Genomic DNA, 22,423 nt, shown 5'->3' with positions numbered 1-22,423 from the left:
CAAAAGTTTATATTTCTAAACAGAACAGCATGAAGTGCGTTTTCCATCCAACACCGGATTCCGTTTGGAACATTTCTCTTTCCTGTTCTGTATGGACCCGCCATCTTTATTTCTGTATCAACTGACTCCACTTAAAGATGACCATCAGCGCCGTCTGCTGGATAGCAGCCAAATTACAACAGGTCTAAGCAGACGTTATTAGTTAACTGATTGGAACTGATTTTAATCTGATTACATTTTAATTGCATTCCTTCTCCCAACGTTACTGGGATGACAAGTAGATCTCAGCTGAAATGTTTCCTACTCACAGTAGAGGCGGTGTCATCATGATCTGGGGTCTTTTTTCCTCAGTGGAAAAATGGAGCGGCATCGAACAACATCTGGCTATGTGGCGAAGTTGCGGCGCATCCCTCATGACTGAAAGCCGTCATCTGTGTGGTAATGTCTGGATTTTTCACTGCTGCAGGACGGCTTCCACAGAAACATCCCTCTCCTTGACCATTCTGCACATTCTTTTGATCTAAATAAATGACAGGGATTCTGCACATCCTTAAAATATCTTCAAAAGTTATGTATCTAAAATTAAGGCTGTAAAATGTCTTAAATTCATCATAAGATTGCCTTAAATACATTAATCACAGACCTTAAATGTTGTCATGGCAGAACTATTTAATCCCTTGTGTTCGATGTAGTTTATGTTTTTTTCTCATGGAACAGCTACCTAGCTTGTTTGTGTCTATCCTAGGTAAGTGCAAATGGATTTAGGATGGTACGTAGATGTATATCGACTATTTTTCTTTTGTACGTTTGTGTCAGTTCTAGCAATTTATTTATAAAAGTCTTAAATTTGAGTTGGTTAAACCTGCAGAAACCCTGAATTGAGAACATTTTGGGTTGTTTACATGGATGAAACCATCATTTCACTTGGAGCAACATTTCCTTTAGCTTCCTGCAAACATTAACATCAAACATGAAATTCATAAAAAATTTACTTTTTAAGGCGGTTAACATGAACGGTGCAGCGCTACAGTCATTTTTTAAAAACTTTTATTTCTATTTTAAGGTCTTAAACTTCGATCAGCTTCTGAACAGCCTGTTTCAGTTTAATGGTTGTTTGCAATAAAATGCTTGCTCAGATTTTTTTTTTTTCTTTTTGCATTTTGAAGCTCTGCTTAAAAACTTAAGATCCAACAGTGCAAAACGTAAATTCTTGCCATTTTTCAATTGGTCTTAAAATTTGATCAGGAGTGTATTTCTACTGTAGCATTAATCGTAAAATTGGGGACTTTATCCCCAGGGAAGCGATCTGGCAGTCGGCCTGCATACAGAAAAGGTTGCAGGCTACCTGAGGGCATGCAGACATATAACTCCAACAATCAAAGGAAAAAAATCACATTTCACTTCAACAGGACCAGAAAATTCTCTATAATATCATAAAAATAGCCCCTGAGAAAGTAATTCCTCGTCTTCAGTTGTAAATAATACCCTAACAAGGTTCATATTGTACTTTATGATTGTTTTTATCTCCTGTGGTGTCAGTATAGTATTCATACAAACCTCCCAGGGAGAATTATGCCTCTGTAGTAATCAATAGAGAGTTTACTATGACATGAAAGTGCAGCTCTGGTGTCTTTGTGAGGTTTTCTCTGACAGACGAGTTCTCTGCAGGACGATGTCAGAGTGCAGAAATACCCAAAAACATGCTATTTATCACCAACATGAAGTTAAAACAAACATCCTGGTTTTATTTTTAGATGGGGTTGTGTGGAGTAGAAATAGATAGTCAGTAGCTGTGTTTCCATTTCAAATGTGTACAAAAACCTTTTTGATATTCTGTGAATGTCAAAAAAAAAGGATTTTACAATTTAGCTATTCCATTAAATAAGAAATGTAATTAAAATCACACTTGAATAAGTTTGTTCATGTGATAAGTCATTAAACATCATGGCAGCAACAGATGTAAACATGAGATACGATCTAAAGCTACAAATGTGCGCAAAACTTTGTTGCTATTACACTAATGTTAAAAAAAACACATTTTTACAATTGTTTCTGTTACATAAGAAATTCTGTTTAAATTCACATGTGAATAAGTTTGTTCACATAAGTCATTAAAAAACAACACGCCCTTATCCTCCTACCACTTCCTTCATCTTTTCCGCCAGTAACACCCAGTGGTAACTAGTTAAGACGCAGCCGAAAATCCACCTCAACCTACTGCAAAACATTTTTAGTGAAAAACGAGAGTTTTTGAGTAAACCTGATGTGTTTTCATTAAGCAGATTTATTTTTGTAATTTCAATTTGCCTAATTTGAAGGTCAGCGAAAACGCAGAGGTTTTAGAGCGACAAACGTATTCAACCTTTATTTGGAAATTGTAGTCGGCCATTTTACAGAAGAACAACGAATTCAACGCGTTTGAATGACAAACTCAACTTTTGATGAAATATGCGACGCTGTGAAACCTGGTGCTAAATTATAATAAAATGTAGCATGACTGTTCAGACTGCAGATGATTAAATAAAACAGATGTAATTCAGCGTATGGAAGTGACACAAATTACAATTTTGGGCAGGAGAAAAGATCTGAATTGATCCGTTCAGGTTGTTGCTGAAAAATCTGATTTGTGTCGCATTCAAACACAGCTTGAGATGTCTTCGAGTTTCTGCAAGTAAGCAGATGACTGCTCAAATCTTCTCCACACAACCCAAAAAGCCGACTCTCTCTGATGCAGACCGACACAAAACAAGTTGAGCTTTCTCCTTGTTTTAGGAAAATAATACCAGAGTCAGCAAATTTACATCTAATAGATGATATTGACCTTTGAAGAAAGTAAAAAGGAAGTGAGAATTTTAATCGAGAGAGAGGAGAGCGGACTGCAGAGGAAAACACAAGATATCAATAAAAGCAGACAAAGCATCTTAATCAGAGAGACAAAGCAGCGATCAATCATGGGGGAGTTGATGCAGCCGAGGCCCTGACCTGAGCTGCACTGCAGGAGGAGCAGCTCTGCTCCTCCTTCGCTTTTATCCCTCTTCCTCTCATCCCTTCCTGCACTGGATCACCCTCTTTCCATTTTGATTACTGTCTGCGGCTCCATCTCTCTGCCCTTCCCTCCCTCTCCTTTCTTCCTATATTTCTGTCTGCTACCCACCATCTGTCATGCGTTGTCTTCCTCCACCCCCTCCCCCACTCATTTTCACTCCCTCAATCCAATTCGAGGAGCTTTATTGGCATCATAAGATGAATTTTACCGTCTCTTTCTGGAACATTTGTCTTCCCATTACTAATGCTCCACTTTTAATGCTTCTTGCAGGACTTGTGTGCTGTTTCTGCACAGGCTGTACCGGTCCTGGTCAGCCTGCAGCCACTCTGATGCCGACTAACATCGATACTGAGGTCAAGCACATGTATCTTTTATCAGTTGGCTCATAAAACAGGCAGTGTGAATCAAAATGTGAGTCTTCCCACCATGGAGGGAACCAGAGGAGAAACAGGGCGGCTTGTAAAAAGTTGCCTTATAGTTTGGAGTCGGACTTGGTGGGACGTTAATGCTGGCAGTGACACCATGTGGAGAAAACCAGGCAGCAGATTCAAGCTGCCATGTGAGAGGAATATCTAAAAGATTGAAAAACAGCAGGAGTAAATTTCATCCAAAATAAATAAAATAAAAGAACAAAAAGTTGCAAGAAAATACTCAGAAATGTTAAGATTAAGCTGAATTTTCTAAAAAAAAAAAAAAAAAAAAAAGAACTTTCAAATTTGCAAAGTCAATTTTTTGGCAAAAATGTACTCTTCCTCTTTTTTTTTCATCCAACGCCTTGACGCAGGTGTAAAATTAGCTTTAAATCTTTATTTACAATTCTTTTCAAAGGTATTCATTCCCCTTGAACATCAACTTAATGACCACAAACATTTTGATTAATTGGTTGATTGATTTATGTAGCGTTCAACAACAACCAACTGAGGTGATCAAAACACTCTCCAGTAAAAATCACAAGAAAAAGAAAAATCAGCAGTAGAAATAGGAAACAATGTCATGGTATTAAAAGCCTGAAGAAATGAATCTTAAGCTTCGTGTTCCAGGTAGACTCGGTTCAATTGGGAACCAAAATTGCAAAATGTTACATTTTCAGCTGCTGCGGTTCTGTGATAATCTGGCGCCATCTGGTGGTAAAATCTAAAATAAGTTCACAAATAGAAACAATTTTTGCAGAAAATGCAAAAAACATGCTCATGAGCATTTTCAGTAAACTCTGAATTAATGTCTTGCTTTAATAAGAGTAAAAAATACATTGAGGACAAGTACAGATATGACAGAAATATCAAAACAACATCAGGTAAATCATCTTTTAAAGTGATCCAAGTACTGCAAGGAGTAATTCCTTTCCAGTGCATCTTGTTGTTTACCAAGAACATTTTAATGAATCAAAAGTAGATCCCTCCTATTGTGCAAATGTTTTCCTTTTAAGATGATAAACTTCACAGAGAGGTCACCAAATGTTTCAATTCCAACATTTTACAAAATTTATGTAAAAAACACAAGTAGATCCGAAATATCTCTTACATCAAGAAAAACTTGTATGTCATCAGTAACTCATATTATGGTCCGCCATGTTTGAGAGAGCTAGCACATTTTAGATTTAAAATAATTATGGCAGGGCTAGAATTAATTCTAAAGCAGAATCTATCAACTGTGGATCCATCAGAACGTTGATTAGTTGTGACGAGTTGTTGGACCCAAGTTCATTTTGCATAAATCAGCTACATATGAGCACAGGTTTGCAACTTTCAGTAACCATTTAATTTAAAGTTCTATAAACTACTGACACTATTGTAAATTTAACAGGTAAAATCTAACAGGTAACAGGTCTGTTATTATTTGTCACATTTCTACTGTGCAGAAGGATGACAGCTGAGCTTCTAATCATCTGATGGAGAATCTTTCTGTGCTTCTCCTCTGTGAGTTATTTTCACATAAATGCCATCTTTGGGTCCCAGAGTGCTGAAGGATTTCAGGTCAAGAGGAACCTGAAACACAAACGTGGAAGCAAGAAAATTATTAACTGGCAATTTTTTTTCATCAATTTAGAATGTTTATTTAAATTTCATTCAATCACAAAGTAGTTTTTAGAATAATCTGACACCGTTCTCACTGTCAGGTCAGCCAAATGAATCTCGTTTAGAGCTACAAATTTCACACAACTTTTTGAAAAAAGACAACATATAATTTTAGATAAATGTAACCATTAAAAAAAAGACAACAATTTTATTTCTATTTTTCGAATTTAAAATAAAGAAACATGAAAAAAACTAGGATTTTTTTTCTGTAGGACAGAATATGGCGTATGCAATGGCTAAGCAATAAATCAATTAATTGCATGATAAATTAAAAGCTCAATAATTTCCATTTGCATGATTTGGTTTTTTTCTCTCTTCCAACCAAAATTGACCTTCATTTGTCTCTACTTGCCCTTTTTTGAGGGACAGTTTTGTTTGCAGAGACTTCATAATTCATTTTATTTATTGTTTCTGTTTTATTTATTTTGCGTATTTAAAATGTCTTCCAGTTGCATTGTTAAATGTTCATTAGAATTTAAAGATTATTGATGAGCATTCTGTTACTTGAAGATGGTCTCAAAACAACAATATTATTGTTTATCGCAATAACTTGTGGGACAATTTTTTGCCCATGAAAATGAGCCATCATGACAGGCCGACTAATAACAAGAAAAACAGATCTGAAAGCAGGTTACTAGCACTTTTAGTGTCTTTTGTTGTGGAAATTCAATGCAAATATCATAAAATATACTGGAAATCTTTTGAAAAAACATGTTTTTCATTTTCAGCCTAACGTTTTCCCACCCACCTTGGTCTCGGAGCAGGCCTCGATGTTGAACCTGTGGAACAAATGGACCAAAGCCATCCGGATCTCCAGCTGGGCCAGCCTCATCCCCACACAGTTCCGCGGCCCGGCGCCGAACGGCAGGTAGACGAAGGGGTGACGACTCGCCTTCGCTTCCGGTGTAAACCTGGAGACGGTGAAGACTAATTACACTAATTGTACTAATTACAGTACATTTTTGAAAAGCAGAGGTGGAGCCTCCTGCACAACCAACAAGAATGCAGCAACTGGCTTCTGGATGAAAAGTCAACAACAAAATACTGGTTTCTTCCAGCAGCCATTGTGCAACACATACATAGGTAAAACCAGCTGACCAAACCAGCTGGAGCACTGCTTGTGTTGCTAGGTAACGGGCAAAACTCTGCTTGGTTTGCTAGGTAACGGGCCGTGCCTGCGGATTTGTAATGTAACATTCTGAAGATCTTTTTTTTTTTACCCCTCCAGGGGGTCTTTTGTGGGCTCTAGTGTCCCTTATATGGCAGCAGGCTGACAGGAAACGGGGAAGGAGAGGGGGGAAGACATGCGGCAAATGTCGTCGGGTCCGGGAGTTGAACCCGCGACGGCCGCGTCGAGGACTCAAGGCCTCCAAATATGGGTCGCGCTAACCCCTACGCCACCACGGCACGCCCCCATTCTGAAGATTTTTAAACGGCTGTTTTTGCAGATACTAATAAATATGGTTTTTAAGCGCTTGGGCTGTTTTTACAAGCAGCCGAGACCCAAATGGAATTTTAAAAATGTGGAACGTGAATTTGAACTAATCCTGTTCAAACCTTAGACAGGTTTCACTTGACAAGACTCAGAACAGAGTGTTGAGAGTAAAGATAATAAATCAAATTAAAAAAAATAAAAAATCTAGTCAAATTTTATTTGTGTCGCACATTTCAGCAACATGGCAGATCAAAGTGCTTTACATCATAAAAAAACAAAAATCAACAACTGATACATTACAATTTTCCAAGTGCTGTCATTTACGCATCAAAATGTTGGTTAGTCTTGCTAATGAATACCAGTAATTCTGAAGTACCTTTCGGGGATGAACCGGTCCGGCTCGGTCCAGTGATCCGGGTCGTAGTGCAGGAATCCTGCCGGGATCTCCAGAGTCGCTCCTTTGGGGAGAATCTGGCCGTTCACCACACAGTCATGGTCAATTTCTCGAGCAAACCTTGATGAGAAAAAAAAAATCTTTTAGATTTTATGAATCTGAATCATTTTGACTTTTTTCCTACAACTTTATGTTTTTAAATAAACAACATAAAGCCTGTAAATATCCTGGAACATCAGCAACAGTTCACCTGAAGCCAGGCGGGTAGAGCCGCAGAGCTTCACACACGACCATGTCCAGGTACTTCAGTTCCTGGACGTTTGAGTAATCCGGTGAATCCTAGAAAACAGATTCATTTAAACCAGAGCAGAAGGAGGAAGATCTGATCGGACCAGAACCAGGGCTGGTTCTGGGCTGGTTCCATATTATCACACAAAAATTAAGGTTTTTGTGTTGATATTATCACATCGCTTTTAAATTATGTCACTACGGGCAGAGCTGCCATCGTGTTTTACAGCTTCCATTTGTTTGGACCTTTGATGTTAATGTCAGGCTATGATGTTTTTTTTAAATTACTAGAATAAAGTTGTAATATTCAGAGAATGAAATTGTAATTTTATGAGAAGTCCTTCACAAACAATAAAGAATAAAAATGAGGAATGTTGAGCATCTGGTGAAGTTATACTTCACAGACTGAGATGGTCGTGGCAAATCTTGGTAAGTCTACACTGCAAAAACAAAATATTACCAAGTAATTTGGTTTAGTTTTTAGTGCAAATATCTTAGTAAATTTGAAATAAAACAAAACTAATTTACAACTAGCTCTTCAGGAAGATGTAGAAGTTTGTTTTCAGTAAATAGCCATTTACTTAAAACAAACTCCTGTATCTTACTGAAGAGATGCTTGTAATGCAGTTTTGTCTTATTTCAAGCTTACTAAGATATTTACACAAAACATTTGTTTTTGCAGTGTATAAGCTTTTTTCTCTTTAAGATTATTTTTTCTTAATTTTAAGACATTTTCCTGGTAAAATTGTGCGTTTATTCTGCTAATATTATGGCTACTTTCTTGTAATTAAACAAAAATGATTGTAGTCTGGTCCTAATACTCAGTTGTCCAAGTCATTGAAATAACAGTCACTTTTTGAAAATATTTCCAGTTATTTGTAATTTCTTTTTTAGAAAAGAAATCAAGAAAACACTGTATTTTATTTAGGCATGTCGCCCAGCCCAAACCGGACCAGGACAGGCTTACATGTCTGGTGAAGAATTCATCGACCTCGTCCTGAACTCTGCGCTGGCAGTCGGGGTTGATGGCCAGCAGGTAGCAGGTGAAGCCCAGCGTGTTGCTGCTGGTCTCGTATCCCGCCAGGAGGAAGACGAAGGCCTGGCCAACCACCTCATCCTCCGTCATCATCTTCCTCAGCGGACGCCTGGCCGGCGACTCCTGCTGGTGAGCCGATCCGTTTTCCTGATCCGAGCAGGATGCCAGCTCCTCCGAGGGGTTCGCTGTGTCGAAGTGCTCCAAAGGGAGGCTCTCTTTGCTGGTTCGAGCGTCCAGCATCAGCTGGAGGAAATCCCGACGCCGCTGCAGGAAAACAGGCCTCATAATCCTCAGGATATCAGGAAAAGCAGGAGAACAGGAAGCTGTTAAAACGTTAATCACACCACCAGAACTTCTCACACTCAGATTCTCAAACCCCAAATATCACTGGGATTTTATGAAAAATTATGGAAGAAAAACAATTTATCGTTTTTTAGATTTTCTACGGGAGAGAATTAGAGCCGATGACAAAAAAAAAATTCTTGGAATTCTGACTTTATTTTCTCTGGTTTCTATAGTTTTTGTTCTCAGAATTCAAACTTTTTTGTGACTCCAGGCGTCTAATGTAGCTGCACTAAGTGTCCAAATGGCTCTCCGGATGCTAACTGCTGCAGACCACTGGTCTAGCTGGACGTTCACGTCTTGGTGGATCTGCAGTTGGTCCATCCTTTCTCTATGGTCAGATGATGAATGAGTCAGAGATCTTGAAATTGTCCCAAGCTTTGGATGTTGTAGAACCTAACTCTGCTGGATTTAGGGGTAACAAAGGTATATTTTAGGGGTATTTTTGCTTTTTAAAAGTAAAAAAATATCTCCTTCTAATTCCCAACAAAAACCTGCACTAATTTATTTCGTCTTCCACAAAAAAAAATCCCAAATGTGGCTGATGAAACATGAAAACTCCATGAAAATTTCCCAAGCCTCCATTTGTTGCACAGCATGAAACGCCCACCTGACTGGGAGGCTGTTCTTCTCTCTGCTGTATGATCTTCTGAATGATGCTGATGAAGAAGCCGTTCATCTTGTCTCGCCTTTTGTTTGGGATGAATCTCGCAATGGGAGCCATGATTTTGGGAAAAGCAACTGTGGCAAAAAAGGGCAAGATATCTGTCATAAAAATGATGCTACTACAAATAAATTCAAAGGTGATAAAGTTATAAAACATACTGAAAAACAACATGAGAGGCCTGAAGAAAGAGAAGGAGAAGAACAGCTGAGCGTGGCGGACAAACGGATCGTCTGGGTTGTTCTGAGAGTCGATCTGAGTGCCAAACGCCACGCTGGCGATGACATCCATGGTAAAACAGCCAAAACAACTTGCAGCAGGAAAAAAGAACAAATTAATTTAAAAAAAGATAAAATTATTATTAATGTTCAGTCTTGTTTGCTCTGATTACTTGTGGATGTCAAAGGAATTCCCTGAGTCAGCATGAACCTTCAGGTTCTTCATCAGAGCATCAGCAGCCGTGTTGATGAGCGGAACCATCTGCAGCAGAAAAAATAAATACATTTACCCAGAACCAGATCAGACCAGAACCTGGACCGGAACCAGAAACCACATCGTGGAAAGAAGCTTTTCTGGACCAAACTGTCAGTAACTGCCAGTACTGAGGGGATGGAAATACTTTACAAAAACTCATGAGAAAGAAACGATGAGATGCACCAAATTCAGATTTCCTCACATCTAACAGAAAATTTTAAAAATGTTGTTAATAAAAGCAATTAAAACATAAGAATGTGAATAAAATTTTAATTAAAATTTAGAAAAATTAAGTTAAGGCGCAAATAAATTATGGAAACAAAAAGAAATTTATTTACTCAGGTTAAAATTGGCTGATATTAAAATTAGTTTATTGATCTGAATCATGTCAGTGTGAAAAAAAAGCTAAGTGAGAAGACAAATCAGAATTTTGTTTAAAATATATACTGAATTTCATCGCATCTTGTCAAGTTGCAACCACAACTTTAATGTATTTTATTGGGATTTTAAGCAAAACTATGGAATAGAATGCAATACATAAACAGTTTTCTACAAATTTCTAACTCTGTGATCTGAATACAAATACAAGCCACACTTTTCAGATATACAATTCTACAAAAAAGGTAAATAAATTGCATTCCACACTAAAAATATCCATTGTTCATGTAGGTTTATTACTTGACATCCTATTATAAGTGCATTAAAGTTGGTGGCTGCAGAATGAAAGCATTTCGTCATTATTTTCTCACTTCTTTCATCTTGGCAGCACTGAAGGACGGGGTCAAAATACTCCGGACCCTTTTCCACCGTTCGTTCCTCAGCATGAGCAGGGAGTCCGTCGTGGGCTTGGTGGCAAATGAAAATTTCTGAACAGAAAAATAAAATTAAAAAAACACAGGAGTTATAATAGGTTTATTGAGTCATTTCACTTATTTTGAAGTCACACCACCTGCAGTGACTGAAGTTCTCACCATTCTGTTAGGGAAGCTGGTGAAATCCCTGACCATCACTGATCTGAGCATGTCGGGGTCGGCCACCACCACCACGGGTCGGCGGCCCAAATAATACCTGGGACACAACAACAACATCTCCTCACTGAGGCTCCAGATCAACCAACCCACATGAAAAACTTTAGGTTGCGTTTTTATTCCATGCTCTACAATGGCGTACTAGTATTATTTCAAACTAAGAAATTTTGAGATTTTCTAGAAAAACATGGAAATTTGTTGGAAAAGTCTATATATATATATATATATATATATGTATACACATACATACTGTACATACAGTGACACTAAGTTCAGAAATTTTGAATTAACGTTTCTTTTAAAAAGACAAAATTTTCTGACCTTTGGGAATTTTCTGAGTTGCAAAGTGCAAAGATTTCAAGCTTGGAAACCAAGAAATTTTCATGTTTTTTTTCTAGAAAATTTCTGAGATAATCTCAAAATTTTTCAAGCATATTTCTGAATGTTTTTTATGCAGAAATGTACTCCTTTTTTATCTACTACAGCCCTAATATACCACTGTAATGCAGTAATGTGAGGGAATTACAATAAATAAATAGAAAAATAAATTACTTACCCACACACTCTGCCATGTGATTTAATAAGTTCAGTGAGAGGTCTGAAGAAACCCTGGAAGAACATCAGAAATATAAAGACATGAGATGCCAGCCAGAATAAACTTTTTAAATAAAATCTAGTTGTTTAGATGGAAATACGGATTTTCTTTATTTTTATAGATTTTATTTCAAGTAGCTGGATAGGCAACTTATTCTACAATGTGTAGGTTTGCAATAAACCCAAAGCAGAAATACATTTTTCCTTTATTTATCATGTGTTTTGTTGTTATCCCTCAATATTATCACCCATCTTTCTTAATATTGTACACCCTTAAAGATATTTATATTTTTTATAGCAGGTTATCTTACCTCACGGAAATAGAATATGTTGCCAAAAAAAGGCACTGGCTTGGGATGTTTGATTCCACACCGACCAAGAACTGAGAACGGATAGACTGAATACCTGCACAAGATGAGAGGAAGATATTTTTAATCAAAGCAGAAACTGAAGTACAATAAAAACTTCCAGTATAACATCCTATTTCTATTCAATTACAATTATTTATACTTGCATTCACATGAAAGGGAGAATAAACAAACACTACATGCCATTATTTATTGAACTAATATCAAATCAAAATGAAGTTCACACAAAACGTGAAAGATAGAAAGAAAAGGTCTGAGAATTTAAGAAAGGGTGTACGTCCTTTTTACTGTGACGTTATACTGGAACTTCCTTACCAGTAAAGGAGACACAGGAAAATGAGGAACAGTCCGACTGTCACTGACATTCTGCTGGCCTCCATGTTGATGACATTCAGGAGGTCACCAGCAGCCTCCATGGTGGAAAAACTTTGTTCTCTACCTGCAACCTGAAACAAGAAGAAGTTTAATAAGTTATTATGTTTAATCTAAAGATAATCTGATGAGAACAATTTACAAAGTATTTTCATGGATACATTTCTGATTAAATTCAAACATCCAAACAATTAAATCTCAATAAATTGAGTCTGTTATACTGTAAAGATAAATTTCACTATAAGAAATGTTCCATGTATTTCTATTAATTACAATGATTATGTCTTACAGCTATCATAAAACCAAAGTTTAGTCTCTCATAATTAGATTACTACATCAAACCAATAAAAAGTATAAGCAGAAATGTTCTGCTATGGTCGACACAATCATGAAGTTGTTGAAGTTCTCTACTAAAGGAGCTAACTTCTTAAATAGAGCTTTATCAAACCATAATGGAAGGTTTAGTGGAAGGAAAAAGATGCAGAAGCAAGAGTGATAGCCACAGCCTTGATAACCTCTATTCAAAAAATAAAACACATGCAGAATAAAACACATGCAGATGTGTCCAGGACATGAGCTCAACTGTTGAGTTCCTTCTGTTCAGCCACTCCTCAACCAAATATTCCAGTTTTCTTAGAAAATTAATTTATACACCAGAATCATTAAAACACTTGAAATACATCATTCTTTGTGTTCAGTTTTTTTTTTTGATGGTTTACATAAAGGCGACTGGCCATGTAGTACCTATTGTGAAACAGAAGAGCCTGGTGCTGCTAGAACTACAGCATCAGGACATTTTGACCTAAAACCTTTGAAAGAGAAAAACTCTTTACACAAGGCACGTGACGGTGACGTACAATGCCGTTTATTGCCCTGTGTGACTGTGTCAGCAGCATTTTTACAATGTTTTTGTGGTTGAAGTGGCCTTTATTCGTTAATAGTTCAACGGGAAGCAGGCCAGTAGACGGACCGCGGCCGGGAATCGAACCCGGGACAGTTGCGTTGAGGATCGTAGTCTCTGAATTTGATGCACTTACTCTAAAACTGAGCTACCTAGTTCTCTTCACACCTGAAAGTTAAAGTAAGATGGAAATATAAAGACGTAGCACACCTTTAAATATGATATGAAAACTAGAAACTTTTGTATTTGAACATTGTGCAATGGAAACACGTATTATGACAATAAACAGTGACACTAAAACAATTTATCGATTATGCAGAGTCATTTAAGCTAATGAGCTTTAATGTCGTCTATAAGTCGTCTTTATAAATAACTGGAGCAAGTTCTCCTTACTTTAAAATCTTTATGACATTTTAATGTGCTAAAAGTGAATGTTTAAATTTCCCGACACTCACCGATTCCCGTCCTCTGTTCTCAGTGTAAACATTATGAAACTGCAGCGCTCTTCTTTTTAACCATAACCTCGTAACGCAACAGGAAGCTCTGATGTTCACCTCCACCTTCTGTACCGGAGTGGTATGACATGGAGTTCCAAGCTAAAAGCTATAAACAGGCTCCTTCATCGTTTCTTTTGCAACTATTTATTATTACATTATTTTAAAACATAAAATAAAAACCGAATAGAGTAAATACATTAACTACAAGGTGTTATACGCGTCTCTAATGTTGTTTCATAATTGTTATGAGGCAGTTTGTTTGTTTTTTGTTTAAGTTTTTATCCTCTAGCTTTCATCGATTTGCCCGTGGCTCTTTAACCCTCAACTGTGACTTTTCATAGCTTTGGCCAATATGCTTAAGAACTGACCAATGTTGTAAATTAAAAGTTAATTTTAAAATGCCAGCTTTAGCAGTTTTACCTTGGTGTTTTCACCTAAGGATGAAACATAAAATAAATATTCTTATTATGAAGCCTTTTATGAAGCTATTTATCAGTAGGTTGCAAACTATGTGTTTTTTGACGTCATTTTCGACAACAATTGAATTGAATCTAAAACTTTAGTTCTTCAATTTAAAAATCTAAACTTTCCATAGTAAGTAAAACGCTTTTGTTTCAAAGAGTTGTTCTGCTTTTGTTTTATTACAAAAATACCATTGTAAGGGTTCACTGTTTTATGACTTTATAGTTCTGCATCTTGGTGACATAATGATTATTTATCTTCAGAATAATAAACAGATTGTTTCACCACATCAGTTACATCTTTGATCTATTGTTACTTTTATAATTGGTATTATACCAACAGTCAGAAGTGGAGTTCAAAGAGATTTTCTGTATTAATTAGCTGCTCCAACATGGGAGCAATAAAACAGTGAAAAAAACCACGCGTGACCTCCACTATGCAAATAACAGGAGGACCTGTTATCTGCCAAATGCAGTTCTTCAGCTTGTCTGCAGAGGGCGCTCTCACTCCATTTTGTTTCATGACTCGGTCTCTACAAAAAAAGAAATTAAAGAAAACAGCAGAACTTCATGTAAAAATAGACATTTTTCTGAGTGTATGGACCCCAGCTATTTCCCACTTTGGATGGGATAAAGATGCTATGGGTTATAAAAAGCTGTGTTAGTCCCCTTAGTATGTCTCTCTCTTTTAATGGAAGACACTGGATATGTGCACCTCCCTTTCATGTGAGCCCATGAGGACCTTTCTAAGAAATATCAATTGCTGAAATGGATTTAAATGTTTGCTGAGCCCTTTTTTCTCTCTCTCTCTCTTTTCTGTTGTACTATGTAAGTGCATGTATAAACATACAAATGCATATATGTTGGATTCATAATATTCTGAAATAAAGAATGTAAAAAAAACCCAGAAATCAATGTTGTTAGTTTCAATCCACTTTAGAGTAGAGATCTTTAAAAATATTCCAATCTACAACTATTTTATTTTTTGAAAGAAATTAATATACATCAAGAATTTTACCAAATGGCATTGTTTTGATAGATTTCAGATTCCTGTTATTGTCTGCAGGTGGATTGATTTCTGTCTGCATGAAAAACATGAAGCAGTTCAATTTAAGCTTGAAAAACAAAAACAAAACAACTTTTATATTTGCAATATTTAAAACAAATAACAGTGTGAATATACCGTATATGGGTTGCTCTCACAGCAGTCATAGAATGGACAAAAAAAGAAAAAAAATCATGAGAATGTATTGAATGGATGTGTGGCTACTTACAGGCATGAGTAATATTCAGAGAGGCATCTTTTTGTTTGCATGTGGATCGGTGCTTCTGATTCTGCAAGCAAAGTATTCACAGCCATCCATCAGGTGACTTTCAAAAGGCCAAAATACATTTGGTTTGTGCGGCGAATCAGTGGCAGGATCACAAAGAACAAAGAAGAAAACTCAGGAATAACTTCCAGCAATAATTTTAAGATGAGATAAATCGTTTAAATTTGAAAGGATTTTTACTCCCAATGACAGATTTGCTGCCCTTCGTTAATCCGCCATTATCATTTTGAAAAGAAAGGAAAATTTCCAGCAGATTTTATGTGCAAAACTGACACTTCCTGTTAACTCTTATTGCTGGCTTTGTTTTTGAAAGCTCACCGTTGTGCTGGATATCAACGTCTCCAATGTTGGATATTTATGGCGGAAATGTTTAGTGAAAGAGGCTTTTAAATTCCTCCATAATGTTCTGGTTTTCTGAGTCTCCAAACTCCAGACCTACAGGATTTATAATCATGTAAATCTTCTCTTTAATAACAGAAACACACGTTGATTCTAGCTTGTACACTTTGGGTAAACATTGAGTGTAACATCATCTCTTTTTGACATTCTCAGCTGCATTGTGACTTTCTGATTTTTATTTATAGTTTTATTGATCTGAGACATGGAGATAAAGGGAAAATGTAAAAATGAACATAAAAGTAATTCTGTTCAGAGTAAAACAGAAAAATAGAACAAAAAAGTATCTTACTCCAGTGGCATTGTTATGATTCGAGGGATTAATTTACTGCTTAGTGCATGTATGTTTAGAAAAATCCACTCATTAATCACTGCCTCTTGTGCACATACGTGATGCGCAGTGCAGTTCGTCTTGCAGGAAGAGTGGCAGATCCTCAGGGCAAATAAGGACATTTAAATTCACATGATTCAGCATCCTAATTATGCTCACGCAGTGACAGTTACTTATCCAAATCCTTTGAGGTGTTAAACAAAACTGAGCCAGAGTGCTCATATGTGTGTTCATTAAACATGTTCTTAATCAGTCAAAATCTTTCTGCTTAAAGCTGGCAGTTCATGTGCAAACATGCAGGACTTGGTATTTTGTTTCTTATAATGATAAATGAATCCACACGACGGTTGCATAACACTTGGGCTCCCGTGAACCTTCAGTCAAAATAATTTGGTATATCTGAGAGATTCTTTTCATTCCAACAAGGCAGGATTGCACAATGTTTCTGGACTGATAAACATGCAGCATCCCCAACTCAGTATGCAGCCAGGCAGGAATAACAATGGGAGCTGGAGCGGCACTAAGCTATTAATGGAGAGACGAGCCGAAGTCAGAAATAAGGAGGTTGGGTTTGGTCTGCTGTGAGGACCGCCAGAGGGCACTGGGAGTCTGAAATGAAACCATTTCCCCTCCTCCACCAGCCCACTACCACTCACACCGCCTAAAGCCCAGTTGTCCAACTTTACTGTATGGCTGGATGCAGAGTGGGATATTCTATACGGCTGTACATTGGCTTAACTCTGTAATGTTTGCATTTTTTGGATTCGGTGTCAAGCCGTCAGCAGTGTTTGCTGCTTTTGCTTGGAAATGTGAACTTTTTTTAAAACCCTGAGACCATTTTGCATCATTCATAATCTTTCTAAACTCCATCAGGGATCAGTTTGCAGGCCAGGCTTTAAGAGGGCAAAACAGCTGAGGGGAAGGTTGTGTCACAAACAGAAAAGTTCAGCTTTTCCACACTTACAGTCATTGTTGTAGCTGAATGTAAAGAAAAGGAAAAATGGTTGAAGCTTGAATTTGCAAACCAAGAAATAATGCAAATTATTATTTGCATTATATAATAATTCCATGTTTTACAACATGGGATTATATCTTAAAGTTGAGCTGGTTTTTAGTTAGTTTCTTTTTAAATAAATTTTTTTATATAACAAAAATCACTTTTTTGCCAAAAGGGTTTGTTTTTTTCTTAAATCATCTATTGGCAAGATAAAGGTAGTGATTATTTCTTTCTTTTTGCCAAAATAACTTTTGGCAAAAAATGACTTATGCCATCATTTAACGTGGGCAACAATATCGTAGTTTTCAGCCAAAAAAGGATCAAAATGTTGAGTTATATGTCCAACATGAAACGTTGGACATATTTGTCTTCCTTTAGTATGCTCACATGATCACTCATCTTCATAAAAAAACAACTGATTGTAGATCAGTTTAATCAAGATTTCATGCAAATCTGAAATCTCTTTCAAAATTCAGTGACTCTAGAGACAAACCAGGAAAAAATTATTTCAGGCAGTTTAAACTTTTAAACTTAAGGACCAATTTATGCAGTAACTGAGTTACTCTTTAAGCTTTTTTTCTTTTCCTCACCTGCACTTGTTAACTAGGTTAAAGCTAAAATCAGATGTAACAGTGCATCTAAGTTGTAAATTGTTTTAAATAAAGCCAAACAGCAGCTATGTGAAGCAAATTAAAAACAATTCAATTTTCAAACTTTTGTTGGTGAGACAAATACAAATGCACAACACATTTATAAAAGGTTTAGTGAATCATTTTAATTTTATCCCTCACATAAAATCACAATTAAATACAGATTTGTGGCTGTAACATGAAAAAATATGGGTTTGAATCAGGGGTGGACTGATATGTTGGTCAGCTGATACTTAAGCAAAGGTCTAAAAATTAACCACTGTCCTCTAATTTGAGATATGAGAGGGTTAGGGTTAACCACCCAGCAGCTCATGTCTGCATGTTTGCAGTTATAATCACTCCATTGTTGCCAACTCAGCAACTTTCTTGCTATATTTAGCAACATTTCAGACAAAAAAAATATATTCTGGATAAAATCAGAGTTGGTAGGTCAGATTTTTAAAAAGATTTGTGATAGGCAATTGGCCAGAAGATTGCAATCAGTGCACAACTAGTTTGAATGCTTTTGCCAAGTTGAGTAAATTAACTTAAATCTATTTTGTCAAACAGAAACATGGGAAAATGTAGAAACTTGGTCTCATAACTCTATAAAATAAACATCAGTCAGCTGCAGCATAGAGTCAAAATTTCAGGGATTTCCTAAAACAGTGATCCTACAGCGCTGCCATCAGAGTTTTAAAATCTTTCATTAGTAATTATCTTCAATCTTTCTCTTTAATTCAACAATCTCTAATGTTTGCTGATGAAATCTGCTGTCCTTATTTCCGTGTTGTCTCAAGTCTATTTGTAAAAGGATTCAGCTCCGTCTCGACAAAAACAACCAATTACTCCTCACATAATGCCGGCCATAGTGGCCCTTCTTTTCACGGCCGATTTGTCTTTGTGTTTGGGCTCTGGGCTCCATTGTGCTGCCTCCCGTCCCTATCACTGACCGCCTGGCTTCCTGGCCCCGGCTGCTGTCACTGTAAGCCTCATCCAGGCTGATTTACATCATATTACTCCTGATTTGAATGAGGCCTGTTGAGAGATGAGACAGTCAGACAATGGGCCGACACGCCGCAGAGGAAAGGGAGTCCTGAGGAACTCTGGATCACAGATATTTTTGCTTTCCTCTGTCAAACAAAACGATGCATGCTTGATTTCATTTGCAGGAAACAATGGAGAGATTTTATGGTCAACTGAGAAAAACACATTAAATTAAATTCCTGCCTGTTTCAAACTTACTTTGTTGCAATTTTAGCAAAGAAAAAAGATAACTTAAAGATAACATAATGGAATAGAGCTAAATATCCAGTTGATTCTGTTGTAACATATGTTGGTCTATGTAAAAATGTAAATTTGAACACATTTATTAGAAGAACACAGAAATGGATCTTGAATTGTGAAAATGTGCTTTGCTCATGTTTGACTTATTATCATCAAAAGCTTCGTCAAACTTCCTGTAATTTTATGTTTAACTGAAAAAACACACATTAAATGAAGATCCTGCTTGTTTCAAACTGTTTTTTGTCAATTTTAGAAGAAGGAAAGAGATAACTTAAAGATTAAATGATCATATAGACCCAAAAAAAAATCTGAATATTCATTTGCAATATGTATTGGGGGTTTTTTATGCGAATTTTAAGATATTTATTAAAACAAAACAGAAATAGATCCCGAATTATCATATTTGTTCTGCTCACGTTTGACTCATCATCATCAAAAGCTCCGTCAAACTTCCTGTTGTTCTGAGGTTCATCCAATGATCAAACACTCTGCAGAATTGGTGACCTTCAAGCCCCAATTAAGACAAAAATCAGGACAGAGTCAACACTTTGCTTTATCATGGATAATTATTCCAGTGTCCAACTTGTTAATTGGTCTGAAAAACTGTGTGATGAATATGTGTGTGTGTGTGTGTGTGTGTGTGTGTGTGTGTCTGAGTGACTGTGTTATTATCTGACAGGAGAAGGGAGAAGAGAGCTGCACTCTGGAAATTACTTGTTCAAGTTCACTATCCGGGTCGCCTCGAGCACCACGACGATGCAAAGCAACAAAGATTATGATTTGAATGACAAAAACACAAAGCCACATGTCTGCAGAACAGCACAAATGGAAGCACATTTGCCTATCAGGCCAAACACCACAGAAAGGGAAGGGAAAACAAAGAACAAACAATTTCATTTGCAAAGAAAAAAATAGCAAGGCTTCCAGTGAATCCTGTCTGTGTTTTTCCTTAAAGTAACAATCAGACATTTTGATCTATTTAAATTAAAATACAAAGGAACTATTGAAGTTTATTTATTGCATTTTCTGGGATTATTTCAAAGAAAAAGAGAAAGTAACATCTGGAGGATGCAAAACTCAAGTTGTGCTTTGTGAAAGGATTTTATGTGATAAACTAAATCAAAGTACTGAATTATCTAACTAATTGTAATGTGGACCTTCATTATTCTGGACAGACATTAAAGCTGGTCTGAGTTGATGTGAAGATGAACTGATCTAAACTGGCAAGACACTGAAAAAACACAGGAATGATAAAAAACTAAACTTAGCCTATTAATCCTGGAGATGTCCTTCAGGTGATAGAAGGCCGACTTTGTAACTGTCTTTATGTGACTCTGAAGGTTCAGGCCAGAGTCCAAGAATGTGACAAAGTATATATGTAAGCATCTCAACATTTCAGAGTTTTTTCTAGCAAATTTTTGATTTTTGGAGCTCAGAAATTTGTTTGTTTCTTCTACAGCCTTTCTGAGAATAATCTAGTTGGAGCAGTTTTTTGGTCAATGGATAGTTATTGTCATTAAAAAAAAAAGATTTAACTATCCATTGATTAGAAACATACTACAGTATATTGTACATAGACAAAAAAGGAGTAAATTTCTGCCAAAAATCTAAAACATTTTGAGATTAATCTCAGAAATTTTCTAGAAAAAACAAGAAAATTTCTGAGCTCCAAAAGTTACAATTTTGCGAGAAAAACCTCAGAATTTCTTTAATTAATCTCAGAAAAATTCTTGAAAAAACAAGAAAATTTCTGAGCTCCAAAAGCAAAAAAGATGGCTGGAAAAAAATTTGCAAATTTTCAACTTTTGGACATTTTCCGAGTTTCAAAAGTTGAACATTTTCGTCTTTAGAAACTCAGAGACTAATCTCAAAATGTCTGAGTTTTTGGCTGAAATGTATTCCTCCATTTTGTTTCTATCAACAATGCCCCTAGCACACCATCGTAGAAACACAACGTTGGAGATGAGGGGTCATGCACCTGTTTTGCCTCACCTGATATTTGCACTTGATGACAGGAAGGACATCAGTGTTTATTCTGCATTCTGTATTCAGTAAGTGTGTGCATGTGTTTGCCTGCGTGTGGGTTTTATCTTCCCTCGGGTTCGCGGGAGAAAAGAGGGCTTATCTAACCATGTGAGCCTCGTGACAGCTGTTGACATTCAGAACATCATTCAGAAATCCACAGCTGAGCTTCTCCACGTCCAAGACAGACACAGTGAAGGAACAAGGATCGCTTTTATTTTTAAATTCCCTCTGAAACGGATTAATTTAAATGTGTGAAGGCGGAGTGGTTTAGTGTTTATTCAGGGCTGATAGTTGCTTTGCCCTGCTGAGATAAGATCTGTCTAGGTTGATGCAGCATGTGTGAATAATGCATTAGAGTTAATGACCCCTCCCTGACCAGGAGATGGACAGAAATATCCCTGACGTCAGCCTGGATCCTCATGGTAGCCAGTGGCTCAGAGAGGGGATATTAACTCTGCGGAGCGTCTCGGGGATCCGCCACACCTCTCCGTCCGCCTGTCTGTCTCTCTGTCAGGGGGAGGCATCTGTGTCACACTCTCCCTTTCTCTTGTCTCTTCGTGGTGACGTGACGGGTATCTGTGAGCGAAGAGGAAGGAACACGCAGACAGATCCAAAGATCATGAAAAATGATGTATTTTAACAGAAAATGTTGTTTGTTTACATTAATATGTGGAATTTTCACAGCCCTGTAAACTGGCTGAGGGATGCATCATATTTATCAGCACAAATCTATATTCTAAATACGCAATTTGACCAATATATAATCATATTTTATTCATTTTTTAAAGCTTTCAAACAGTTCCTGCAGATAATGGCAGGAACTTCCCCTGATTTTGCATCTGGATTTCTGAGATTGGACTTTCTCTCCTCCATCCATCCAGACAAAAGACGAGGCATGTGCGGTAAACAGTGAGTCAGCCAACAAAACAGGCTTTTTGGAAGTAGACAGCTCCACAAACACAACAAGACGCCCGATTGTTTCCAGCATTCACATTTGCACTGACGGAAAGTGGAAACTTTAAATATTTAATCTGCAGCTACGGTGAGTGAAGGAAAACAGCGGCAGAAGAAGGATTTCCTAGATGGTAACTCCAGTAGATTTATTAATAATTTAAAAGGTGGCCAAAATATTCCCTGCTCCAGTTTTGATTTGATAAAACATATAAGAAAGCACACGATGTGCTGTTTTCATTTATAGGTTTCATTTATTGAATGAGTTAATTTAATAAGATGTTTTGTGTTTGTTGGTTTGTTGTTTTGAATAAATGAGGGAAGTTCTTATTTTATTGAGTTTGGTTAAAGTATAAAAAGTAACTTCTCTTTAAAGTATAACCCTGCCCTCTGATAAATTTTAGGACAATTTCACCAAAGTGGGCGGAGCCAAGATACACTGAGGGGCGTGGTCACGTGTGGGGATGAGTGGAGGGGTTTAAAGCACCAGTATGCAACTTT

The 22,423-nt window shown here is 36.9% G+C and overlaps 1 protein-coding gene across 1 annotated transcript; it reads right to left on the bottom strand.

Moving 5' to 3' along the window:
• Window positions 1–3,921: 3,921 nt before the first annotated feature.
• tbxas1 (thromboxane A synthase 1 (platelet)) lies at window positions 3,922–13,556 on the bottom strand. Its single transcript, XM_032545166.1, has 14 exons — window positions 13,473–13,556; window positions 12,060–12,190; window positions 11,688–11,781; window positions 11,339–11,391; window positions 10,726–10,822; window positions 10,504–10,620; window positions 9,672–9,760; window positions 9,442–9,590; window positions 9,227–9,357; window positions 8,206–8,538; window positions 7,201–7,289; window positions 6,933–7,070; window positions 5,870–6,032; window positions 3,922–5,031 (listed from the first exon to the last, which is right to left on the bottom strand). Exons 2-14 carry the CDS (start codon window positions 12,158–12,160, stop codon window positions 4,924–4,926), a joined length of 1,662 nt encoding a protein of 553 aa, XP_032401057.1. The 5' UTR covers window positions 12,161–12,190; window positions 13,473–13,556; the 3' UTR covers window positions 3,922–4,923.
• Window positions 13,557–22,423: the final 8,867 nt, after the last annotated feature.

This window comes from Xiphophorus hellerii, chromosome 2, assembly GCF_003331165.1.
Source record: "Xiphophorus hellerii strain 12219 chromosome 2, Xiphophorus_hellerii-4.1, whole genome shotgun sequence".
Lineage (NCBI taxonomy): Eukaryota > Metazoa > Chordata > Actinopteri > Cyprinodontiformes > Poeciliidae > Xiphophorus > Xiphophorus hellerii.
Note: the sequence above shows the minus strand (reverse complement) of the source record. Positions and strands in the feature narration are given on the sequence as shown.

Coding starts and splice junctions, on each gene's coding strand:
- tbxas1 (XM_032545166.1), bottom strand. CDS start 12,160: ATGGAGGCTGCTGGTGACCTCCTGAATGTCATCAACATGGAGGCCAGC. Junction 9,591..9,671: donor AATTCCTTTGACATCCACAA/GTAATCAGAGCA, acceptor TCCTGCTGCAAG/TTGTTTTGGCTGTTTTACCA. Junction 9,358..9,441: donor GCCTCTCATGTTGTTTTTCA/GTATGTTTTATA, acceptor TTTTTGCCACAG/TTGCTTTTCCCAAAATCATG.